This window comes from Aythya ferina, assembly GCF_964211825.1.
Source record: "Aythya ferina genome assembly, chromosome: 7".
In the NCBI taxonomy this organism is placed as follows: Eukaryota; Metazoa; Chordata; class Aves; order Anseriformes; family Anatidae; genus Aythya; species Aythya ferina.
The window spans coordinates 24,543,642-24,569,822 of NC_140302.1; the positions used below are offsets into that span (position 1 = coordinate 24,543,642).

Here is a 26,181-nt window from a genome sequence, read left to right on the forward strand (position 1 = left end):
TTGTTTGTTTGTTTGGCTGGGTTTTGTGCTGTTTTGTTTTGTTTTGTTTTGTTTTACACGGATACATCTGGGCTGTTTAGTTTGCGCTATGTGAGAATTCGAAGGAAAACAATGGTTGCAAGAGCAAGAGGCCGCTGGTATTTTGATCTAGAGCAAATGTGTGCCTGGCAGCCAGACTTCAGCAAGGCAAATCCACTCGCCCTTTGCTTTTCCCCCAGCCTGCAACCTTGCTGCAGGGAAATGTGTGAAAGAGGTAGGGCAGCGTGGGTCACCCTGTCCTCCTTCGGCTCCGCTGCAGCCAGGGGAGCGCTCGCCTTATCTGCCAGCGGAATAACAACCACTAATGGAAATTACAGCAATTGGGATAAGATAATACCCATAAAGGCAGGTTATGCTGATCGGCGTTTCTTCCTGAGATAAGGCCGAAATGAGTTTGTAATTATTGGGCATTGAGCTTTATTAAATAAAGCATGCTTATGCACGCAAGGGGAACGTGCGTTGTCCATATACCAAAGGGGGAATGCTGCAGAGACCGTGAAGGTGGGGAGCAAGACAGCGAGGTATCTGCCCTTGGAATGGCAGAGCTGCCTGGCTTGCAGGTATGTCGCTGAAATTTAGAAACTGGCAGCGGTTCTGGGTGCCACCAGTGCTTTTAATGCTTGAGCGAAGTGCAAACTGCGTAATGCCGCGGCCCATGCTGAAACACGACACGCGGGCATCGCTTCCTCCGAGCTGCTGCCCCTTGCATAACGGGGGCTGTCCCGGGGCGGCTGCAGGAAACATTTGGGTACTGCTAGGCACACAAAGCACAACAATTAGTTGTGCTTAGAGTCCCGTTGCTGTAATCTCAAACAACTTTCTGGCACTCTCCCCGTTACGCAGCCAGGAAAATGGCTGAGTGAGGAGCGGGTGATGGGAGGCATTGATTTTTTTTTTTTTTTTTTCTCCTCCTTGTGTGATTGAATGAACCAAGCTTGTACTGGAAACCCATATCCGTGAGCTCGCTGCTTTGTGTAGATCATGCTTTCTGAAGGCTTTCCTCTGTGAGGGGATCCCCAAATCTCTCCGCTCCGGTTGGCAGAGCAACAAAGTGCATGGGCTTTTGGGGAGCTTTTCCTTGTCTTCCTTGTAATGATGTGAGCCAAAGCAGAACCGGTACTACAGCAGGGGAGAGATTAGGCTCAAAGGTGTTGATATTTCCTGCTGTTTCACTGACAGCTGGAATCTGTACTTAAATATATACTGTGTTGGTTTATTTATGCCTCAATTTTTGTTTATTCCTCCTTTTAGAAAAGACGAGAATTCATGTTTCTCTTCCAGGCACTCAGAGAGCTCCTAACAACACAGAAATTCAAGCTGGAGGAGATGAGCTTGTATTTAAGATGAGGCTTTCTGAAGTGTTTTTTCCCTGAAGTTGCACGTTTAAAAGTTTCTAACATAAGAGGTTAAGATCTGATAGCACTCTCCGTGTTTTGTCTAGTGATTTAAAAGCGGTGCCTTTAACGCTGTTGTGCTGTGATCTTTCAGATGCTTGTGGTATTGAGCTTTCTTAATAGTTAAACTTGTGGTTTCCTTCTATTCTTTGCTTTGGTTGTACGAAGATGCATGTACACAATCTTTAGTGCTCTTTGTTTTTGGAAGAGGAGACCTAGCCCTCCTGTCTTTTTGCTAGTCAGGCCATGCCAGGTGGAAAGACTTCTTGTGCTTTTGTACCGGGGTTTAACCACAAGCTCCGAGCCTCTGCTGGCACAGGGTAGTTCAGATGAATTTAGTTTTCTGCTAGCTAACAGAAAGCATGTAAAACTGCATAACCCATGGGATTAATTGGCAGGCTCCTAATCAGGGGTACTCTATTAGGATCTACGTGTATTTTCTAAGAGGAAGAAGCCCCAAACAACAGGTTTAGCCAAGTGCTGTGTGCCACAAAACCAGACTTGTGTGTGACCCAGAACCCACCGATCGATGGGGATGTAGGTGCCACGGCACAGTTTGGGGGGTAAAGTCCAGGGATAACAGTGGAAAAATGCTCCAGCTGCACATATGTAGGGCAGTTTGAGGACATTTCCTTGCCTCAGCGTAACCTATGCAATATTGCTCTGCAGTGTAACATTATCGAACCATAATATCCAGCAGGGTGCTGGGAATGAGGCAGCTGCTGATGTCTCTTTTTCCTAAAGGATTTCCCAGAAAATCCATTCCTTTCACAGAAGGACACAAGCCATGTAGCAATGGTGCTCTGCTGGAAACAGAAACTTGATTCTCAGAACTCAATAAAAGAACCTCTTTCTTGTAAAACCAGCTGAGGAAAACAAGACTGCTGGGATTTGGGGGGCTTTTTAAAATTTGTTCAAGATGTAAACTTGAGCTCAGAAAAGACCAATGAACTTCAGAAAGATCTGACTAGGCTGGATGAAATGTCAGATATCCCAGCAAAGTCTTGCATGACAAAGCCATTTAACCACTTATGTGCTTCTTGTCAGGCTAACTAAATGCATCGTGCCTGAAGGAATACCTGAGCATCTTTATGCAACCAGGTGCCCATTTGACACCAACATTTATGAATATATATTTTTTTTAGATTAATATGAAAAATAGCGTAGATTAACATGCAAATACTTCCTAATTTGAAGGGATGCCATCACATCAAATTACATGCGTCTGTGCACTTATAATAGAGGCAGCATGTAATTAAGTAGTTGCATTTGTGTGGGTGTTTCCCATGTCAATGCACCTATCCCTCATGTAAGCCTGGATTTTATCTGAGCGTTTTGCAGAGTGGCACTTGTGAGAGGCAGGAGGGGCAGAAGGCCATGACCTTTTGTGGGTTTTGTCTTCGTGCCCATGGGGATGTGATACAATTTGGCTGATCCCTGCCTCTCTTCTCCTGCTCCAGACTTCTGTCTGAGGTGTATTGTGGTGGTGAAATGCCACATAACCCTCCTTATCATCAGTTTTTGTGATAGGTTATTTTAAACGTGTTTGCAGGTGGAGAAAGGGGGCCTGTGTCTGTTGTAACTGGACCCAGCAGTGGCAGTGCTGCATCCCAGATAATTGCTCTGTGCATGTATGTATCCTCCTTATTGAAGACTCATGCATTAAGACTGTCTGCTGGCATAATTGCCTTAGACCCTGATGAAAAATTCATCTCCTAGGACCCCAGAGGGTCATTTGGAGCAGTATTATCCCAATGAAGTCTAGAGGCAAGAGAAGAGCAAAGAAGAAAATAACCTTGAAATCAATGCCAGTCACCCTAGCACTAGTGCCGTTAGTTTTGGCAAATCCTATCTCAACAATAAAGCCAGCTGCCATTTTGGCATCAAGACAGGCAGACTTGGCACCAGCCCCTCTGGCACCAAAACCATGCTTCGTGGGAGCTGGCATCAGCGGTGTGAAACGAGGGTAAGGCCCAAGGGAAATGCCAAGCAGGCATATGAGATGAGCACTAAAAATAGCAAGTTGCTGTCATTTGGAGGAAAAAAAAAAAAAAAAACAACAAACTAATAGCTCTTCTAAGAGCAGGGCATCTTCAGATCTCCATCTCCAAGGTTGTGCTGGTAAGCAAGCGCATTGACAGCTTCGGGACAATGCTGTCTGCTGTGAGGATGTGACCAAAGGCCACACGCGGGATGTATTTTTGGTACTTGCATGGTACAAGGCTCTAAAATGAGAACAGACGCCTTGATCCCACATTTGGGGGATCCTGTTACCGTCTGCACACGTTGCCTTCGGCCCCGTCTGGAGCGGATCATCTCCCCTTGATCCGTCACCAAAGGCCCTGTTTGCACACACGGGCAGAAGGAAAACAAGAGCCGCGCTGCCAAAAAGCAAGGAGCCTGGCGAGTGTCCCTGCGCCACCCCGGGCACGCTGGCCCTGCTGAGACAGTCTCGTCAAATGTTTTAACAGCTGATCTCCCCCCACCCCTCTCTGAGAAAGGAGAGGCGGCTTTCCCCTGACTTCACTACCCGCTCCAGACTAAAGCCGAAGCCTGGCATTGGTGCCCGAAAGCTGGGCAGGCCGAAGGGGCCGAACTGGCCCTGTCTCCGCTGACACAGGCTGTGTCATCTCTGAACGGGGCCATTCCAGCTCTTCTGTCCCCCCTGCCTCAGGGGCTGAGGCCTTTAAAGCTTTTTAATGCCTCTGGGCTTGCATGGCAGGCCTGGGTGTTGAAACAGGGGTCGCACAAGATCACACAAACAGCCTTTTGTATTACAAAAGCCACTGCACTGGCTTGGTCGCAGCTCTGCTGCTGTGCAGAAAAGCATGCCGGACCTGTGGCTGCCATTTTCTCCTCCTTGAGCAAAAAGCAGTGGAAAACAACACCCCTGAATGCTGAAAATTTCAAGCTATGGTTAACAAAACTTATTTTGGTCTTGGATAAGGGGCCTGGGATTTTGTATATAACTGTTTTCAGTAGTGACGTTACCACTAGATATGATACCTTGAAATGATGTGACATTACAGAGTACAGTATGTTGTTTCCAAAATGCCAAATTATTCAGTGTAATTTAGAAGAAGTTGATGAAAATAGAAAATAAAAAGTGGGTGGGGGTTGGCCTCTTCTCGCAGTGATGGGACTGGAGGGAATGGCCTCAAGTTGTGCCAGGTTGGAAATGAGGAGACATTTCTCCTCAGAAAGAGCAGTCAGGCACTGGGACAGGTTGCCCATGGAGGTGGTGGAGTCACCGTCCTTGGGGGTGTTCAAGGAAAGGTTGGACGTGGTGCTTGAGGACGTGTTTTAACGGGTGACATTGGTGGTAGGGTGATGGTTGGACCAGATGATCTTGGAGATCTTTTCCAGCCTTAATAATTTTATGATTCTGTGATCAGCGGAATAGCAGAGCTGATAGGAGAGTCTGGAGCATCCTGGATGCAGCCTGCTTTTGTCTTCTGTCAGATGGGCATTGGAGGGGGCTCCTCTTGCCCTTTCCTGGCTGTCCTCCTTATGATAGCTTAATGCTGAAAGCAGTCTCAGAGGAGCGATGGATTGCTTTACAAAAGTGTAAAGGAAGGTGCTTTACTGTTGGTATTTCTTCACCCACGTACAAAAATTGAAGAGGAGGACAAGCAAAAATACCAGGTGACTGTGGGTGGTGGTTTCCTATGCAGTGCCTCCTCCTTTGGTTCAGGGCTCACTCCTGGCTTTCAGGTGGAGGACACGGTATTTGCACTTGTCTGCTCGTTTGACAATTGCTGTGCAAGATTCAACCAGAATCGAGCATGAATTGTAGGCACTGGGGCTCCCCACAGCACTGAGCATGTTTTGAAGTGCTCGGTCTCTACCTCCCTGGTTAACCAGTTACTTGGAGACAAAGCACAGGTGACAGCAGTGAGGTTGAAACACAGTCCTCATTTGCTTATCTAGACTGAGTTGCCTGCAAAAGCATCTTGTGCTTCAAAACCACGGAGCTGACAGCAGCAGCAGCAGGCTGCAGGGAAGGGGGACCTGCCCAAGGACAGGCTGGGACCACTGCAAGCCCTTGAGCTTCATTGCACGTTGAAATTCATTGATCCAGCAGACTGGCTGTGGCACTTGCTCACAAGTCAGTTTCCACATGTAAAATGCCTTTTGCTGGAGTTACTCTTTGTTCTCTCTAGCAACGAGGAAGGCATTTTGGTCTGAGAAACATTAAACACAAGTGACTTCTGCGTCCTTGTTTTGTAGTTGGCTGCATATTAATAGGGGGACCTGCTTTAACCACCTCTGAAATAGTTCAGTGGTACTAGACCCAAAGGGTCTAAAAGGTTTATTTGTATTCCTTGAGCAATAGAGAAGATCCTCTAGGTGCTGGGGAATTATCAGACTGGCCTGTTGCTCTGGAATTTCTTGATGATGATGTGTGTAGGCAGCACCAATGCTGCGAGTTACAGGAACCCAGTGCATCTGTTCCTGGTGCTGGAAAGTTATGTTTTTGTATGGATGCTGTCAGGATGGGAAAGGGGCCCTCTGCTTTTCAGGAGGCGGTAACAAGTAGGCAAGTGGTCTACCAGAAGTTGCGCTAGTGGTCTAGCATTGCACTGCTGATCCAGCACAGATGATTTCCAAACATCTTATGCCACTTCTGCTAGCAAACAAACCCCATTAGAGCAATTCTGCCAGGGCAGATGGAGCTTGGTTATTCCTGGATGTTGTCTTACCGTAAGAGAAGCAGGGATCTGCTTTTATGCCTTCCTATATTTTTCTCTCCCTTCTTTCTTTACTTGCAAAGCCATCTTCAGGACAGACAAAGATAAAGTCACCCCCGTTCAGGTTGCTCCTTTCACATTTTGTTTGTGCCTGACAGATTTGTGTAGTCTCGGTTCTAGCACCCAAGGCTACGGGCTGACTAATGAAAATGGATAGCTGATGCTCAAGGGATGCTCCTGTTACCAACGTGAAAATAACAGCGTCCTGGGGTAAATGGAGGACTTTTTAGATAACAGTTGTTCTGACTTCAGGGTTAACCTATATATATATAGCTGCAGTATTCTTTTTTTTCCAGAACAATGGTATTGCAGTTTATGGGGATATTACAGACCACCCATATTTAGTGCTCAAAACCTGTTCCTGCCTAGGACTCCAATAACAGAGCCACTGGGACTAGCATTGTGCTTCAGGCCTGACAGATTTGAGCTGCGTGGCTTCATTTTTGTTCCAATCATGTTGTCATATCTGGATCATCTAAAGGTCAAGCTGTCTCCTCGGGGGTATCAAAATGGGGAATGGATCTTGCTGGGTTACTGAACCCACTCACGAGCCTGTCCCATCAAACATCAGAGCAGCTCTAAAATGGGCCAAACAAATTCCATCATCTGCTTCAGTAGCATGCTAGTATCTGAGATCACAAGGCACAGGCTGTGCTGGGCTTGTAAAATTGTCGAGCAGCATCCTTTGCACGTTGTGTCTGGTGCAGGTGGCATATTCAGGAGCAGAACCAGTGTCAGATAAAGCAAGGGGTCTTTATTGCATCTGCTTGAAAAAAAATAAAACCAAGAACTTGCTCACCTATAACCTGCAGTGGGATCCACGCTGATGTGCTGAACAAGGATGGTTGGTGGCTGCCTAAACAAGAAGATATTCAAAATAATGTTGATCCTGTAATCTGTCCTGACTTTAGCCCTGATTTTTCAGAGCTCTCAAGTGATTTATTCACAGAGAAGAACTTGTTTGCTCTGTTCCTCACATCTTGGATGGTTACACAAGACATCATAGACACGGCCCTGCAGATGTTAAACTCCAGGTTCACGTAAAGGAAGTGAAACCCATGCTGAGCCTGATTTAAAGCTGCTGCTGCTCTCATTAAAAGAACAATTATTTCAGCTCTGCTCACTCCCAAGCAGAGGGCAATAGAAAATTAGAAGGGTTTTGGAAACGGGCAATGAGCAGCTGAAGGCTTTGGGAAAAGATTTTACACTAAGAGGACTAGGAAGATGGATATCTCTTACAAGAAGATAGCTAACACGTACAGACTAATGAATGGGTGAGGAGATGGATGGGGACTTCTGTTCCCACCTGGTAATAATATGAAAGTCAAATTAGAAGGTGGTGAATTCACTCCTGATGAAAGGAATTACTTGTTTATAACCACTGTCTGTGAAACTCATTGCCATTGGAGCTAGGACTTATGGATTAAAAAAAAAGAAAAAGAAAAAAGGTGGGGGTTAAAATGATACCATTTGAAACATCCAAAACAATTGCAAAGATTAGAAGAACCTGAGTGTTTTGAAAAGACTGGGTTGATTAGGATATCAAAAGGGTATGAGCTAACTTGTGCAACTGCTGGGGCTGGGGAGGTTTGGTTTTGTTTTGCTTTTTATTTCTCTCCAGGGCTTTTTCCATAGTCACCTACCGCAGATTTTGTGGAGCACATCGCTGGCTGCTGTCAATCAGGGACTTCGAGAGAGGGTTGCTGCTGCAGTCAGATGTGGCAATGCCTATTTGCAAACCGCATTTTTTGTCTCATTTTTTTTCAGAATCACTGAATTCACACACAGATCAGGATGTTTTGGCTTTTCCACCGAGTTACTGCCTTTGATAGTCCCTCACGACCTGTCTTCAGTCTGGAATGAAGCTTTGCTTTTTGAGTACGTGCTGGAGGAGAGGCAGGTTGTTAAAGTTAGATCCCTTCTGACAGTGGGGATTCACAAATTGCTGCACTGGCTCAGCCCTCAGATCTGGCTAGTCCAGGGCTCTGTATAGCAGCAGCCAAAATCGGATATTTCAAAGGACAGCGTGAGGCCATAGAACAGATTACTAAAACAGAAAGCTGCCCTTTTATATCATTGGTGTTTGTCCATAGAATTGGAAAAGCAAAGGTTGAGAGTTTGTTTGATCCAGAGGCACAAAAGCTGGAAAATCCCATTGCCTGGTGATAGTTAATGCTGATGTTTTGTGTCCTTCAGGAAATTACTTACGTGCCTATTTTCTCTTAGGAAAAACAGAGACGTGCTCACCTTCGACAGCAAGTTTATATGGTAGCTTTAAAGTGGTGTAAAAATAGGTAATAATTATTCCAGCCTTGCAGCCTGGTTGTGTAGGGGTCCCCCACCATGGGGTCCTCATTTGGGAAACAACCCAGGGCCTGGCTGGGAGGTGGTGGTGGTGGCAGTGGTCATTGAGTTTTGGTGTGAAAAATGGGTGCAGTCTCTGAAGCTGCTGCAAACTGGTTGTTTGGGGATTTTCTGTTCTGTTTTTTCCTCCTTTTTTTTTGCTGTTGCAAATTAGCATTTGTAAGAATTGTATGCGGTTTGTGCCTCTTGCTGTCTTGCTCTCTCTCTGAAGTTATTGTTAAAACTTCTACTAAAAAAGGGATTCAATGAACTCTCGATGAAAAAAAAACAAAAAACACACTCCTTGCCCTTGTCAAATATTTTAATGTATTGAGCTCCAAAAGCTGAAACAGCCAAAAGCAAGGGGAGTTTCCCCCCCTTGCTAAACATCCATGGCGTTGCTGCTGCGGCACATGGGAGTGGTGGCGGTGCCCCGGTCCCTGCAGGACAGACGAGAACAGCTGCTGATTAAAGAGAAGCACGAAAAAAAAGAGGTTGCTGAACTTTCAGAGTGTAGGTAGGAAAAGGAGTTAAATTTAGATTACCTTCTGCAGTGTCATCCCCTACCCCGGCGTGGAACTTGCTGTACTCCTTGCTTGGGAGAGGACAAACAAGAAATGCCATCCTGTGCACCAGATGATGAATTTGTTTATAAGGCTTAATTGCCCCTTGGCACGAAAATGTGAAATGAGCTCGAGTAGAATTAGAAACCGGCCGTCGGGGCCGGTCGTGTTTTCCCTGGGGAGAGGGGGATTAAGATGTCTTCCCGTCACCTGTCTCACACTGTAGGGGCCCCATCCTGGCCCTGCCAAAAGCAAGGGAACTGCTGCCCTTGCTTTTAGCAGCCTTTGGGCAGTGCTTTGGGTCCATCCATCCAGGTCCCCAGCATCTGGAGATGCTCAGACAAAACCCGCTGCCTGCTCACCTCGCCATGCAGCACGGAGCAGCGAATTGGGGTGTTTAATCTATTTTTGAGGAGAAAGCTATTTTTTTGCTTGGCAAGATTTAATAATCATTGAGGACCTGCTGGCTCTCACCAACGATTTAGTAGCTTCTCCTCTGCTCGAAGCATCCAGCTAGCGGGGAGCAGCAGCCCCTGCTTGGCCACAGCTCGCTGCCAGCGTCCCGCACCGGCAGCGCCGCTTCTGTGCGCGGCGAGCTGCCTGCTGGTAACCGGCAGCTGCCTTAAGGTTTCTTTTTTATTTTTTTTTATTTCTGCTATTTTTTTTTTTTTTCAGAAGCGCCCGACCTGATGTCATTTCCCTCTTGCAAACACCCCGGCTCGGCTGCGTCTGAGATATGTCACGGGGAGTGGGAGGAGGAGGAGGGGGAGCCAGAGTGCGTGCCGTGTCCCAGGACCCTGTTTACATAGCATTCCCAGCCGAGGAAGCCCTGGTTTAAATAGGATCGGAGGCGCGGGCTCCCGCAGCAGATGAGGAAATGCTTGCTGTGGGGCTTTAAATTCCTGCGTTCCCATGCGCGGGTGCAGAGGATGAGCCTGCAGAATGCCTTTCCTCTTGGGTCTCAGACAGGTAACCGGCTTCGGTGCGGTGGGCGCTGCTTGCTCGAGGACGTGACTCGCTTTTATTTTATCCCCCCCCCACCTCGCATAAGGAAATGATTTCCAGTTGTCCCAGAGCAGAACCCTACACACGGCACTTCCCCAGCCGTGGCATTTGACTGGGGAGTGCGGTTGTGTGAGGGCTGCGCTCTGGTTAGCGAGGAAGGAGTGAAGCTGCCGTTTGGGGAAAGAAACTCTTGTTTTGGTCGTGGTGGGGTAGGACTGCCGGCAGGGTTTCTCTTTGTGTTGCGCTCCTGTGCTGGTTTTGTTTGGTTAGTTTTTAGGGGTACTTTCCACATTCCTTAGAATTGAATTATATATATACCATGTCTACAAACTCATGCCAAACTTTGAAACATTTTATTGCAGGAGCAGTATTTTGAACATTAAACAAACAACAACAAAAAAAAAAGGCATGTATTTTTTCCTCTCTTTCTCTCTCTTCTCCGACAAAGGTCACCAAACAGAAAACGGCAACTTGCCGTGCCCCCCCCCAGTTTGGTGACTTTTTAATTTTTCCGGGGGATTTCAGCTCGAGCAAGAAACTTGGGGTAATGTAATGGCTGGCCGTGGGGAGTGGAGTGAGAAACGGTAGCAACTGCCCAGCTGCTCCCTGCTGGAGGAGAGTGCCAACTATTTGTTCTTAGGCTCGGGGAGAGCAAAACCTTTTTTTGGTCTGAGAGGCACGTCCGTAGGGGAATCTTAACTGTAAACTCTCTCCGGTGCTGCTGGGATCTGTAATCCACAGTAAATAGATACTGCATGATATCAGAGTGCTGCCTGCAGTTTCTAACGTGGCATTAAACTTTCAAGATCTGGCTGTGGCATGTTTAAACTACCTACTTGGTGTCATGTAGAAATGAAGGGAAAATGACTTAACACTGCTGAGTAAACAGTTCTGTCTCTTTCCTTATCAGTTCAGGTTTTGGTGAAATGCAGCTCCCCCCACCCTGCTGATTTGAAAACACTTTTACATAAGAAACTACCTCTAGCACAATGACCTTCTGTAATTGAACGCAGTAGCTGTAATAATAGTTCACTTGTTAGCACTCAGGGCACAGAGACTTTCCCTAAAAACCCAGGAACTGAACCGAGGAGGGAGATTGGGGCACAAAAGCTAAACAACTTCAGGTAACTCTCAACTTGCACTGAGGCACAGCTGGCTTAATGTTCGAGTTGCACGGGCATGTTTTCCTCTAAAGCTTCTTTCTCTGAACGGGTCTTTTTGTTTTAGAAAGGGGTTTGGCACAACTGAGGGGCTGCGTAAGGTGTAAAGCTGGCAGCGAGGTGTGCTTCTGTTTCACTCGCTCAGACCGAGACCGTCTGTTTATCTCGGTGGGCTGGACGGTGCTTTTTTCTCTGCTTGTGACTTTTCAGCACAGATACAGAGGCATTTACAGGAAGCAGAAAAAAGGTGTTGCCTCAAGAGCAGTTGAGCAAAGCTCTCGACTATTTTTATCCGCTGATGGAGGATACGGTGGAAACAAGCCGCTTGAATGTTAGCTTTAATCATTTTTAGACTTCAAAAAGCAGGTATTCGGGATGGTGTCCTGCGTGCGGATAGTATTAAGAAATTTCCCACTTGTAAAAGGGGGGAACAAAAGAGTAGTTAGCGAGCAGCGCTATTTAATTAAAAGCGTGGGAGGAATTCAGGAACATCTCGTCATGCATCCGCCTCTATTGTCTCTTGTGTTTGCCCTCGGACTGTAAACACTTGGGTGTCCGGGCTGCCTTTCTTCCCCTTTCCCTGCTCAGCACTAGGGGTGCTGCTCCCCGACACCCATCCACGTGCGTCACCTCAATTTTGAGCTCTGAGGGTCGCAGGTGGAAGCTTGGCCGCGTCCATCTGCGCTTGGTGGCAGAAACGTGAAAGAAAAAGGAAGGTTGAAGTGTTTGACTCTTTAACTCTTCCGCTTCTGATTTCTCAATTCTTAGTGCTGGAGGTTTCGGGTGCTGCCAGCTGTTTGGGTTTTAAAACAACCGAGAGCAGTGCGGCCTCCCCGCAGCCGTCATTTCCTGGAAGCGGGTCCGGCACGCCACAGGGCCGGGGCTGCCTCTGGGAAGCTTCTAGCAAGGTGCCGAGGAAGTAAACACTTTCACGTGGCCCATACAGCGCAAATAGGGCCCTTGGTGCCGTCCGAAAGTGAAACTTGCTGCGAACAAAAATGAAACCGGCTCTTTTTGAAGTACCCTGGTATGCCTGTAATATATAGGGAAGCTGTGCTCCTTTGAAGATGGCTGGTGATTTCTCCAAGATAAATGGATGCAGATAACCAGTTTGTTCCTTAGGTAAGGGTTAATAAAACCTCGGAGGTTCTGCATCCTCTGTGGGTGAAGATGGGCCTGCTGTGGCTGATTAATCACGGCGATTTAAATATAATTCCCCTGACGCTAGCATTAGCGAAGTAATAAATGCTGTGGATTAGAATTCCCATTTTGGAGATCTTTATTGTGCCCAGGACAGCTCAGAGGCATAACTCTTTCCCCTCTTATTTTACTTGGGTTATTTGGATGTTTGTATTTAACACGTTTCTTTTTAACATCAGGAAAACAAAATTTGAGTAAGGTGTCTTAGGAAGAAATGTCCTGGCTTCGTTTATTTCCTGGCCCCAGTTGTCCACCGTAGGGCAGGCTGGCAGGAATTTATCCGCCGTGGTGCTGGGGGGCTGAGCCCCCAGGTTCCTGCAACGTGTGGTGATCGAAGCCAATTTCATCCTCACCAGACCTCGGTGCTTTTGTTCAATTTGTCCCATCTAAGGCACAGCACTTGCCTAGATAGCTGCTGGTTTATATTCCAAGGGACTACCAAACATAGAGGGTTTGGATGCTGAGTGATGACCATGGTGCCAGGGAGGAGGCTGGGGGGCTGCTGGTGTGGCCTTGAGTGGGGCCTTACCACTCCTTGCTGCCATCCTGCCTGTTGTCCTTCCCTGAGAGCACCTGGAGATTTATTCTATTTTATTTTCCCCAAGATAAATATGGGTTAGTAACTGTTGGCCATGAATTATGGTAAACCCTATGACAAGATTTGGCATTCTGGCCTAATATTTCCAGCAGCAGCTTTAACCTTACCCCTGCTGTCTCTTATCTGACAGAGATGCTCATCTTCTCAAGTAGCTTTATGTTTCTTGTGAGCTGTCCCCGATGGGCCTGGCTAACAAACACTAGTGGTAGTCTGACATGTGAGCTTGAGTAAAAAGCCAAGTGGCACCTCAGCAGTATCAAATTGTTTTTCCTGCTGTTTCTAACACGTATATTTAAGATACTGGTAGCCACTTCCATTTTGTAACTGCGTGCTTAAAGAATTTATATGGTTCAAATAGTGATTGTGAGTTACTAAAAAAATACCTAGGTTTTACATGCTATTCTGAAGATCGCATCACACGTTTGAATCCCTCCTGCTTGGTGGTTGTGGGTGCAGCTAGGTACTGAAAGCAAGGGTCTGCTGCCTGTGCGCAGTGAGATTAGTGACATAACTAGGTCAGGACTTTGTTTTTAAATAGATGCTTACTACCAAAGTCCCCTGTGGGAGCGATGAAACCAGAGCGGTCAGAGGTTGAGCCCGAATCCTGTTAAATCCAGCAGCACCTTGCCCTCGGGCAGATGCCAGCCTGGCGGTCTCCTTCCCACTGCTGGTCTTTTCACCGTGTCCCTCTGTTCGTAGGCCTGCTTCTTCATTCTTTACTCACCCCTGGCACTCCATTACTAATCCTCACCTTTTTCAGTCCAAACAGTAATTTGCTGTGTAGTGCTGTACAAACACTGTATTGAAGCTTGAGAGGAGAGGGCAGGGTATTAGAGTAGGTCTAAAAATCTGGCTACCCTATCGAAGGGAGCAATAGCATGCAGCCCGCTGCCAGCAAATGCAAGTCGCATTTCCAAGTATTTTCCAGGGTGTCTGGATGTCACCAAGGCTGGGATGGATGGATGAGTGACACACGCAGGCCACGCACATGCAAGGTGCTCATATTTAAGGTAACGGGGGCTGGATTTCTCTGGAAAGAAGAGACAGAGCAAAAAGCTAAAAAGGTTATTAGATCTCAGCGGTATCAGCCACTGCTGGTTTGAGTTACCTGGTTAGTGCCAGCTGAGGAGTCATCTTTTGTAGGTGGTTCACTGCCAACTATGCACTTGTGAGCGTGGGCTGCGGTGTTTGTTGCTGCGGTTGCACGTATTAATTTTCAGCTTGGAAAATAGCCACAGTGGTCTGGAATCTGCTCATCTTCATCTTTCTCCTTTTTGACATAGCAACAGCGTTACCAGGTTAGCTGCTGCTTTTTGAAAGTAGGAAAGTCCATTTTGAAGTCTCTCGATCCTTTTATTGTAATAATCCTCCGTTGTCAATCAGTTCTTCTTTCTCTCCATTTCCTATATTGGCTTCAGAGGCGAGAAATTCTAACAGCTATGGCCATTTAAACCCAACCACTTAGGTCTGAAAACCTGTACAAAAGTAGGTTAAGGAGGTCTGATGACGTCCTTCCTTGCGTTGAGGGGCAGTTCAGCCAACGCACAGGCTTCCACGAATGCCTCCTGTCATGATGGTGCCCCAGGTTTTGACCTTTAGTTTGTCACGTAGACTTCCAGCAGAGGTCCAATACGAAACTGGAAGGTGGAGAAAGTAACTGGCTTTTATCCCTGGCACTGACGTTAGCGTTTGCTGTAGCTTTGGGCTTGACAACATATGCCACTGCCTTGAGTTCTCTTATACCCACCACTGCTGGATATTTTAAGGATTATTTGTAAAAGCACTTGACAGCAAAAGTGTGCTGCTGGCAGAGTTGCCAGCATGGTTGTGGGTTTATCACAAATGCCAATTTATCAACAACAAAAAAATAAGTAAAAACTCTTTTTTTTTTTTTTTTTTTTGCATTCAAAGGAAGCTGCTTTACAAAATTTATGTATGACAAGGGAAAACTAATCTAGAATAGGGAAAACATGTCTAGAGTACTAAGAGACTCTCCAAGCACGGCAAGATGAGGTCTTCACATCTCAATGAGCTTCTTTAGAGTGAGCCTGCTCGAGATTTAACAAGTGGCCTCTGTTAGATTGGAGAGGGGGATGAAACAGCCTCTGGGACTGCAGAGCCATCTCGTGAAAGCTCTTGCCTTTGAGTGTGCATCAGGGATCCAGTGAGTCCAGTTTCCCAGATCTGTGTCAGCTTGGCGATAATGCCAAGGAGGCAGCGATGTACGCAGAGCCCAGGCTACGTGCTGCTTTACAGGACAAAGCCAGCTCCTTGAAATGAGCTGGAAATCTCCAAGGCTTTGCAGGAGGGAGATAACGGATGGCGTGTTCGGGCCTCTTCGTTGTGAAACAGGAATACTCTGCTCTAATGGAGCCGAACACTGAGAACAGAGCCGGGTAGAGCTGCTTAGTAATCCTGTCTGGAGGCGTCTGCAGTTAGCCCAACAAAGGCTGGCGGGGAGGGATGTGCTTGCCTGGACAGCCAGAAAACAAGGCTGTCCTTCAGCAGGGAAGCCTGCCTCGGAATGCAATAGCCACTGGCTATTGGGGAGGAAAGCACTTTCGGGAAGAAACCCTCCCCCTCTGTTGTTTTCCTAAGACTACCCTAAAAAAAACAACAACGAAACCTCTTTGTGGTACTTCAATACAAACTCCATGCTGCTAAGAGTGATTTAAAATGATCATTAAAAGTGCTGTTCGATGGGAACTAGAGATGAAGGCAGGTCAATAAGCTGCGAATGCTCCAACTTTGCTTCTGTTTTTCTTTCCCATACATATATTTGTTATCTATAATACTACTGTTTCAATCTTGTGCCCTGTCTGTGGCTGTTGGTGTGAAAGAGGAAGCACAAACCTTTGTGATATTGTTTCCAGGAGACATTTAGACTGGAGATAAGTACATTGCTGATATGTCTTAAGTAGTTAGATTGGAAGCATATGATACAAGGAATGAATGGGAGAAGGAAGTAAAAATAATGTTACACTGATGATAAGAAGTATGCGGGATAGGATTTAATTAGAAATTGAACCCTAATCCAAGTGCTCGGCAGAAAGTAGGAGCTTCCTAACAAAAAATGGTGCATCCTGTATCATGGCCTGATAGCAGTGCATTACCTCTTCCTTGGCTTGTGAAACAGTGGACAAAAATGTACAGTGGCTCAGATTTTGCAGAAATGGTTTTTGACCTCAGAGAGGAAGAGGAAGGGAGACACCTGTAATGCAACCCAGAGCAGTGCTCTCCTTTTGTTGAAATTTTTGTTCTTTCTGAAGATTGGGTGCCTTTTACCTTTTATCTTTTTCCCCATGCTGAGTTGAGTAACCTAACATCGGAGGTAGCTGTGCTCTGAGCCAGGGCTTGGACCACCTGATCTGCTGGGATTTTTTCCAAACTAAATTATTCCTTGATTCTGTGAAACTATTTGGAAACAAGGGTGACAGCTCTGGGTCTGACACGTGGAATGGGGTCTGACGGCTCCACGTTCCCAGAACCTGTCGGTGACTGGGCTGGCAGAGGGCTGCACCAAGAGGAGCTTCCCATCCTTATGGGAATTCCCATCCCAACCCCTATGCTTGGCACAGGGCATCCAGTCCCGCATCCTGCCTGGGCTTTGAGGAGCAAAGCTGGTGGCCCCGCACCACAGGAGCTTTGACAGCTTGGGCTTTCTGAACTGTGTGTGCCCAGAGCAAACTGCGAGCCTGTTCAAAGGTACAGGTGCTTGCGCATTAGAGAAGCTCCAGGCAGTAAGTTTACACCACAGTCTTGAATTTTAATTCGGATGGGAAAGCAGGATGTTGCTTGAGACTGGATCTCCAAAAGCAGGAGAGCCTCTGAAACCAGGACTGCTGCAAGTTCTGAAGCAGGAAGATTATAGCAATGTTGAAGCTGATGTAGGTTGCTGCTGCCAAAAGACCAATGTGTTCCTTATTGCTATCCTTTTGGAGCAGGCAATGCTGAATGGAACAAATTTGGGGGGGGGGAGGGGGGGGAATAAACACAGGTGGTCAAGGACAGATCAGTGTTGTGATGCGGAGGAGATCCTGAAATGGCACCGTGGGACTCTGTTCTCTCACCAGCTCCACGTGACTCGTGTGCTAGTTCAACATGTCACATTGATCTTCTTATGTCACAACCGCAGACCTCAGCTGGTGAGTTTTTGGCTTGTGCATTATCAACAGGATTGCAATTTTGCAATGGGATCTTAATTTCTCAATTCTGTTGATGTGAGAGCCAAAATCTATCCCGTTCATCAGTCGCTTTAACTCTGCAAAGCCAATAAAAGTGAGGAAAAGTGTAAATAAACTAATGAGAACAGATGAGAGAAGGGATGTGTCCTGTTCCTAGTTCTTTTCCTGATTCAAATTACAGTTTTTGGAATGAGCAGTGTTCCTGAAGCAGAAAATGCTGCGCTAGCTCAGCAGTGTCTGCTAGAAGTTGCTATCAGACACTGTAATTAGAGATGGAAAACTGCTCCTTAGTCTATAGGAAAATGTTGTTTCTTCTGTTGATGTGCAGTGTTTTAAGATGAGAATATGAAATGTTTGCTTTAGTTATGTGCAGCAAAGCAATCTGGCCGTTTTGTCCAGCAAAGTGGTGTTCTCCTGGAAATGGGAAGCAGGTACCACCTTGCTGTGTCTGCGGTGAGGTGTAGGATAGCCCACTGATGATTTTTAGAGGCTTTTGGGAACCTTTGGGTCCTGTAGTGGAAGGGGAAGTGGTTTATCTTAAGCAGAATTATGTTTGCTAAACTGTGTCCACACGATATCAAAGCCCTTCCAAAAATTATTTTGTCACAGAGGTCATAAAGCTGTAGTTGTTTTGATTATGGATTTTGTACAAATTCTGGTTTGAGACTCAACCTGCTGCACTTCGGGCTCATCTTTGTAGGTTAATTTTGCCTGAACTTAGTGTGGGACTCTTCTGCATCGAAACTTCTGCCTTTCATCCCTTGCTCAGTTGTCTGATCCGTAGTTTGAAAGAGACTTTGTTTTGCACACGTGGTGACTATGTAGAGGTTTATGCGAAGTGGGGCTGTGTTGCACTCACATACAATGCAGAAACAGTGCAGTTCAGCAAGCGTTGGGACCCACAGATGTACAGTCCTAGAGCCTGCTCTCCTTGGATTTGCTGCTCATCCTAGCTGGTTGGGTTTTGTTGGGCTTTATTCGTTTATTTATTGATCTTTTATTTGAAAGATGGTACTTAGAAAATGAATTATTCCAACACATTGTTAGTATCAACTTCCCCATGCTTTCTTTGCATTATTCATAAGACATTTTAAGTGGAAAAAAATGTGATAATTTTAGACTTTGTTACAGGTTTGTATGCAACATCAGTGTATTTTATTAAGATCTGTTTGTTTTCCAAGAGCTGGTGTACAGTCTTCTGGCTTCCAGGTTGCCCCAACGCCTCTTAGAGACGTATACACCACAGCCTGTAAAAGACTTCTGTTTTCTCATGTTCTGTACATTGTCCCACCCATGTTTTCAGACTAGCAGGAAACCCTGGACTCCTGGGGGGGACTGAGACTTCACACCAGCCGCCTTTTCCATCTTAAGTGTCCTGAGGACCTGCTGGGTGATACAGTACAGCTGATTTGGCTCTGCTCCTGGACTACTTCACTGTTCCAGGAAGAAGTTTTACAGGAATGCTGATCTTATATAAAGCACATGGCTAATTATGAAGGAATCATTTTAGATTGGAATCTTGCAGGAACATACTGTAATTATCACTGAGATCTAAATGAATCCAAGCAGTCTTTTCTCAAGTTATAATGTTCTGTTTATGAATGCATTTTTTTCACTTGGCGTGCAGCCCCAGTAATGCAGCGATATTGTGTAAAATCTGAAACAAATGATATCTCGTCTTTAAGAGAATGCCTGGCTCCCAAAACATGATAGCTTTTAATGGAAAAGGAAAGGGATGATAAGAAAGCAGCGCTGCCTAGGTGCTAAAGCAATGTAACTCATGAGTTTGGAGATATGGGGTTTTCTTCAAAACTGTCATTTATGGAATATATTCTTTGGTGGTCCCTAGTTGTATTTTAATCTCTTTATGTATTTTAAAATTTCCCAGGACCGTAACTTGTGAATCTTAAATTGCTTGCAGATTGTCGGGTAAAAAAAAGACTACATTTACAGAAGATACTGACAAAACATCTTAAAAGTGTGTCTGTTTAATTTTAGGACAAGGAAACCTGCATGGGTGTCAACAATCAAAGTTACATATGTGAAACGGGCCACTGTTGTGGACAATCCCAGTGTTGCAACTACTACTATGAACTCTGGTGTAAGTCCTTCTGTTTTGTATGGCTTCCCTTCCTGATCTGCATGGCTGTCGTACTACAGGTCTGGCTTGTGTCTGGTGGGGTGTCGTATTCAGCCCTTGTCATGCATTGCCATTGCATTTAGCTGCAATGCAAACCGGCGTTGACCTGATACAGCGAGGGAAATATTGTTGTTACAATGGGCACTGCCTGCTTTTTGAGGAGTAATGGGCTGTCTTACCACATTCATGACTGGAAATTTGTTGTTTGGTCTTGTTTCTGGTTTGGACAGTACTGAGGGTACTCAAAATAGCATTGTATGCGAGTGAGAAACCACACTTGAGGGACAATGCCAACACGCACAACTCTTGAGTTTGACACACTCAAACGGAATTAATTCAGTGTCTTTCATCTTATTGTTTTAGTTCTTTGCTAGAATGACAGTTTACATCTGATTTATCTTTTTAAAGCTGTCCTCTCGAGGAGCAGGGCTGGGATGTCTATTCTCTTAAGGAAGCACTGTGTTGGGAGCACAGCTCCTTGGGTAGAGGGGGTCTTGGGCAAATTTGGGGGCTGCCAGGAGCTGAATACTGTGGGCTGTGAGGAGCATTCACTGCCCATTGCCTTTCTTATCTCCTGGGCATTTTTGTGAAATCTGGCATTTAAAACTACCCATGTTTCTAGTGAATGGTTAAGTGATTGTACCTTCCAAGTTTCTTCAGAGGGCAGCAGGCAGGTCAAAGCAGGTCAGCAAAACTGTGATAAAGCAGCCGAAGGGATAGGAAAATAAGAAATGCTGAAGTTCAAAGGTGGACTTTGAGTTGTGCCTGGGTGGACAGTGTCTTCCTTTCCCAAGTAGGAGCCATAAAGGGTTGAACGTTGATCTTGACATGCTGTGGTACTGCCAGGAACCAAAGCTAAGGCGGCATCTGTGCTCCAGAAATTTGGAAATGTGGAACTCTGAACATTGCACCCTCACATTAGAGACTGGTGACATTTTCCTACCACACCCCACGGTATCTCGTAGCTTTACGTAACTGTGCTATCTACTTAATCCCTCTGTGGTGCCGACAGTTTCACTTTCTCAAAGAAACGTCTGTGTGGAAATGTATTATACACACAAAGAGTGTCACTTTACCTGGATCCAAGGACAGGAATAGCTGACGCTTCATCCTTTAGTCTGGAAATACACTTTTACTTTTCCAGAGTGTAACCAGCGAAGCATGGAGGACATGGTTGTAAATTAAACAGGGCTCTAAGGGACTTCTTGAGAAGGCATTAGGCGTCAGGCCTGTAGTGCCTGGCTGTGGCAGTGCAAGTGGTAAGAAGTGAACACACTGTGGGCCTTTTTTAGCAGGTTTATGTTCAGGAGACTCCAAACAGCAGGTTTATGTTCAGAAGTCTCCACACAGCAGCAGAAACGATTCAGGATGGGGTGTGTAGCTCCGGGGACCCTAGCAGGCCGAGGCACAGGCCCGAACGTGCGGCCTCGTCAGAGCATGGGGCTCAGGGCGGATGGCTGGAATTTGTTCGGACCAAAGGGGGATGCATGGAGAAAGCAGAGCGGGGAAGGTCAGGCCCTGCTTTGGAGTTGTGTGGGTGGGAATGCAGAGGAAGGAGGCATGTATCCAGGGGCTTATAGGCTCTGTGGCAAACAGGATCTAAATTGAGCAACAGCGTGGAGTACAGCTGCACACTGATGCTTGCTGCAGTCACCATGTTTCTCCCATGGACGCCTTGAACGAGGCGTAATTGAATTGCATGCAAACAATAGAGGCAGAACAATAGCCCCCTGCCTTTCTAATGAAACGATTTTGCTTTTCACTGTAACTGCATGGCACGGACTTTTAGATTTGGCAGTGCCTGGCTGCATCATGGAAGGTTTTGGAAGATAAAAACAGATTTTATTACAGGGAAGGAGAGCGTTTCGGGCTGCTCTCCAGGGCAAGCACACGAGTTGCTTTGAGAGTGTGGAGTAAACATATTAATGGCACACACTGACGAACGGCTCCTCAGGGGAGGTGGGTTTCTGCACTGAGATTCACATTCCTCCCGCGTAGTGAAGAGCATCATATACCACACTGAGATGAAGGGAACGGTGCAAACTCGAGACCTATTCTTGCAGGCTTGCTGCAAATTTGGGCAAATGCCCAGCATTGATTTACAGTTGGTTAATGTTTTCAAAGCCTGCCTTGCCATTATGTGTGCTAGGAGGAGGTTTCTGGGGTGGGGGGTGGAGGTGCGGGCAGGAGCGTGTCCTTTTAAATGAAAACTCATGTTCTAGAGCGTGCGACCACAGCTGCAGAAGTGCTCTGCTGCTCCAGGGATTGTTGAATATCTCGGGTATGTATGTGTGCTGAGGCACCCCTAAGACCTTCGAGGTGATAATTTATGTAAATAGACTCACTAACAGCAGTGAACTGATGGTGTGGCGAGCAACAGCTTTACACGCTAGGGAATAGATTAGCTTTTTAAAGGTTAATAATAAATTTTGGTTAATGAACAGTTAAATTGGAACTTTTCAGTATGGCTTCATGTTTCTCTTAGGATTTGACTTTAACCAATGTATGCATGTACTGGAGTAACTTTTCAGAAGTTCCTACTCCTCCCAGAAACTTCTCTGACCACCAGGACTACTGTGTGCCTGAAAACTGGCCTTCTTCCTTGTCCTGTTGAATTCAATCCTGATTTTTCATTTTTTTTACCACCACAGCTTAGTGGGGACAAGAAGCAGAGGAGGGTGGCACTTGAAATGGAAAAGAAAGCTGGTCTGTCTTTGTTGGATATGCCTTTTGAAACGTGATCCTGTCTTGTGGCCACTTGGAGGATTTCCCATAAAAAGGATCGTTTTCCCCCATTTAAGAATTTGAGGGAAGTTTTGTCTTTGAAAACAGCTGACCTCAACATTTCTAGACAGCAAGTAAGGTTACAGTAATTATAAACCAGTCCTTGAGGGTAATGGAATGGGATGCAAAATCAAGGTATTATTTTGTTAAGGGGTGGAGTGGGGGAATGGAGAACATGATATGCCAAGCAGGTGGACAGCCTGTGTTTAAAATTAGATAACAGCTTGGTTCAGATTCCCCACCCATCTCTTATTAAAAAAATACAGTGCCATGTTGCCAAATAATAAAACTATATCCAGGTTTTTATATATAGGTCTCATAGCTATATAAAGGTTTGATTAGTTCTTAGCTGAAGGTGGCTAGCTGTTAACATGGGGGGAGAGAGGAGGGGATATTGCAGTATGTCTCTTAATTTTTATGGAGTAGGGTTTTGAAAAGCAGAAGGGGAGAAGGAGCTTCACTGTTGCATCTCCCCACGTAGGGGAAGCTGTCTGGGTGGATGGTGGCTGAGCTGGTTCCATGCTTTAGCCTAACAATCTCCTTGGGCTCCCCAGAGAGGTCACAGTGCTCAAGGGGGAGGTTGTGGGAGAATAGCAGCAGCCCCTGGGTTTTGCTCGCTAACAGTTTTTTTATTCAGGTCTGTTATGATGTGCTTGTGATTTGCTGGAGTTTTCTGATGTTGACCTTGGTGCAGGCGTGATGGGTGTTTTATTGCTTAAATGTTCCCAAATGCCACTTTTCAAACTAGAAGAAAGAAAATAATGAAGGCAGGCAGTTACCTGCGTTTTGTCGGTTAGGAATTAAGGCTCAGGAGTTCTGGATTTTCCAAAGTTTAAGCCTATAATGTGTTTTGAGAACCAAGTCCAGATCTCCTGACATCCACCCTTGCCCTGATGAGGAGCAGCGTGAAATTAGACAGCTCCTGAGGCACTCAACACAGCAAGTTAAGCTGCCGAAAGTATTTTATGTGCTGCGGTTGGAAGGATAGCATGTGGGGCTTCGGGAATCGCAGAGCATGGAGACAGGCAGCTGGTCACAGCACGCTGACGGTCTCAGCTGCAGCCCCTCAAAGTCAGAGCATTAAGGTACTGCACAACAAACCAGCATGGGGATTCAGATGTCAGATGTACCAGATCCTGCTTCATTTTGGCTGCTTTAGTGGTGACACTGAGCCCCTCTATTTCTGAAAGACAAAAACTGTCTTGGCTATTTGGGCCTTAGTGGAAGGGTCGTACGGGAAAAAATCTGTTTGCAGGCAGCACAGTTGATGTTTTTGCTGATTTTGAACGTTTTGCTCATCTCTGCACGCTTCCCCTTGGAATCTCTAGACAGTTCTTTTCCCCAAAAAACGTGCTGCCAGAAAATTTTGGCAGGAATCCGGTTAGTTGCTAAAGCTCTAGCAACTGCTGTAACACGTACATGTTCCAGGTCAGCTTTATAACAGGAATTCATTTCCAAAGACTTTGCTGCAGTCTCCAAAGCCCTCAGTCAAATAACACATCGGTCCCATGTTTTCTTTCTCACCCCATGTTATCTTATCCTTCACTTTAACCAAGTCCTCTATTTTTTGGAGGGGGATTTGCCCAGTTCCTTGCCTTTCTCGCAGCCTCCTGCATGGTTGTGCTTGCTTTCTCTTCCTCAGGTGTACGAAACTTCACCTCTGGCTGCTGTTACTCCTCAGCTGGTGCTTCAGCGATGACCCTGCTGTTACGAAGCCTAGCAAACAAAACAAATGTCACAACTATGTGGAAACTGATGATAAATTGGGGTTAGTGGGGAGTTGTTCTCTTGTACTTCTGTAGCCTCGTTCGCACAGCAAAATCAACTTAGGCTGGTTTTGGGGTGGTGACGTTCTCCTACACAAAGAAGGCAATCTCTCTTGCACAGTCTCACGGTGCAGATCCTGACCTGCACCCCATGTGGGCTACATCTACCTGCTAAAAAGCAAGAAAAGGCAAGACAACCAACCCCTGCTCTTTCACCCCATCTCTGCACCTACAGCCCAGCTCCTCACCAAATCCCCAAATCTATCACTTATTCCACATCTTGGTGCCAAGTTAACTGGACACGGCCTCAACTGGATGTTTCTCTCTAGTATATGTTAGACCAATATTTAATGTGCATTTTACTAATATAAAGGTCTTGATGGGGTACATCTCTTACAGCAGAATTGACTGGATGAAAAAAAAAAAGTCTTCTGAAGCCCAGGAACAATTGTTCTTCAAAGGCGCTCTCCCCAGAAGAGATGTAACAACAGCCTACAGATTTACTGCCTCAAGTTGACTCTCATTGCAAAGGATTTTTCTGAAACACATTTTTTTCCATCTTATCTCACAGCAGTGGACGTACTGTGTATACTGGCCACTCTTCAGAAAGCTAGAAACCAGCTGCAGTTGATGTCCATCACCTTCTGTCACGAGTCACCAGTCCGGGAGCCAGTGAGCAGGAGCTGGAGATGTCGCCTTCAGCTTTTTCCTTTTACCACTGCAGTTCAATAACTCTTTCCCGCAGCGTGATCAGGCTGGGGCTGCAGTTCTGCTGACTTAAATTGACACAAAGCTGTCGCTGACAGTCACGGTCGTTCTCTCGCTGCTATTTGGTTGGGCCAGATGAGTTTCAACCTGCGCCGGTTCCCTGAAAACCACCTCAAAGCACAGTTGCAGGCGACTTTGTGCTGGCAGGAGGTATGGAAGAGACAGGCTTGGAGGGACCTGGGCGTTCAGCAGTCTTCTTTTTCTTTAAAATGTTCCTAGGCCTATGGCCTGGATCCTCGTCTCGCATTCCTGAGCAGCAGCGTTGACTCACGCGGGCTCGTGTTGAAGAGGCAGGAGACGACACGGTGTCCGTGCCAAGGACACTATAAAACCCAAGTGCATCCGCGTTGTGGTACCAATTAAATCTCTCTCCTGTTTTTGATGATAGCGTTGGCCCTGGGAGAGACGATTTCTTTTTCCAGGCATGGCCAACTGTGAGGCCGCTATTTGGGAGATCGCATTTTAGTCAATGAAACTGTCCCACTTCTTCTGTTTAGAACCAGCTCTCGTGAAGCCAAAGCTATTACCCAGATGCTTGTCAGGCAGACACAAAAACACTTTGCAGTATATTTTGGCTCCCTTTGAGGGGACTTCCTGCCAATAGAGCGATGGCATTTGCCCAAGTTTACCGTGAACTTGAGGGCAGATTTCTCTGTTCCTACCCTTGGAACGCTCCAGAAAACATGTTTTCCATTTTGCACAGGATAAAAGGAGCTTCCCTCGACGGGACTGCTGATGGCAGCATCCCAGGCAGCAAGCACAGTACATGTCCTCCTCGGCATCGGGCTGAACACTGCTCCCCACTTTTCACAGGGAGAGAATGCTCTGTTTCTTACCCTTGAGATGGTTTATTCTTAATTATTCTTAAATTTGGGCAAAACTGATCAGTGCCTCAGGTTTTCTTGAAGCTCTAAGGCTGGCACATTCTGTCATGGCTGGTAGAAAACATCTCCAGTGCGTGACCTCTGATGGGAGAGATGTGAGAGAGGACTTCCCTGGGAGGTAATTCTCTTTGCAGGTCTTCCTGCAGCTCCTCTTTGGATCCTCGGAGCTTGGTGCTCACGTAGAGCTTGCAGCTTTTCCCCGAGCCTGTGTGGTGCTGGTAAGAGCTTGGTTCTTCGGTTTTATTTTTATGAAAGCTTTTGATGCTCTGGCAGGGAAATCTCTTGGCAAAAGTCAACTCCTTGGCTGTGTCTGAGTCCCTCTTTGCTTGCATCATTACCAACCCATTGGCATCACCAGTGAATTTGACAGAAAATACAGCAGCGCTTCTCAGAACTCAGCACTTCTCAGCCTTTTTTGGACTGCAGAGCATTTCAACCTCTGACTCTTCCATAAACCAAGGGCGAGCCTGAAATTGCCTTGAAATCTCACAATCCTGGAGTGCTCAGCTCCAAACATCGCTTCTGTCCATGGTGTCCACCAGCAGCGGTTCTTTCCCCAGAGACCCTTTTTTCTCTCTGCCTGTCAGTCTCCCCCTCTGATC

General features: G+C 46.3%; 1 protein-coding gene across 6 annotated transcripts in view; it reads left to right on the forward strand.

Moving 5' to 3' along the window:
• The window catches only part of WBP1L (WW domain binding protein 1 like), a 54,880-nt gene that overhangs the window by 21,627 nt on the left and 7,072 nt on the right, over positions 1-26,181 (forward strand). Inside the window, exons 1-2 of one of the 6 annotated variants that reach the window (XM_084526667.1) lie at positions 9,811-10,059; positions 19,236-19,338. In XM_084526667.1, the coding sequence (XP_084382793.1) occupies positions 10,033-10,059; positions 19,236-19,338 (130 nt within the window). In that variant the 5' untranslated portion in view covers positions 9,811-10,032. Of the gene's footprint in view, positions 1-9,810; positions 10,060-12,133; positions 12,378-19,235; positions 19,339-26,181 lie in introns of those variants that run through there. The other 5 variants (XM_084526668.1, XM_084526670.1, XM_084526665.1 and 2 more) reach the window with 5 other exon arrangements.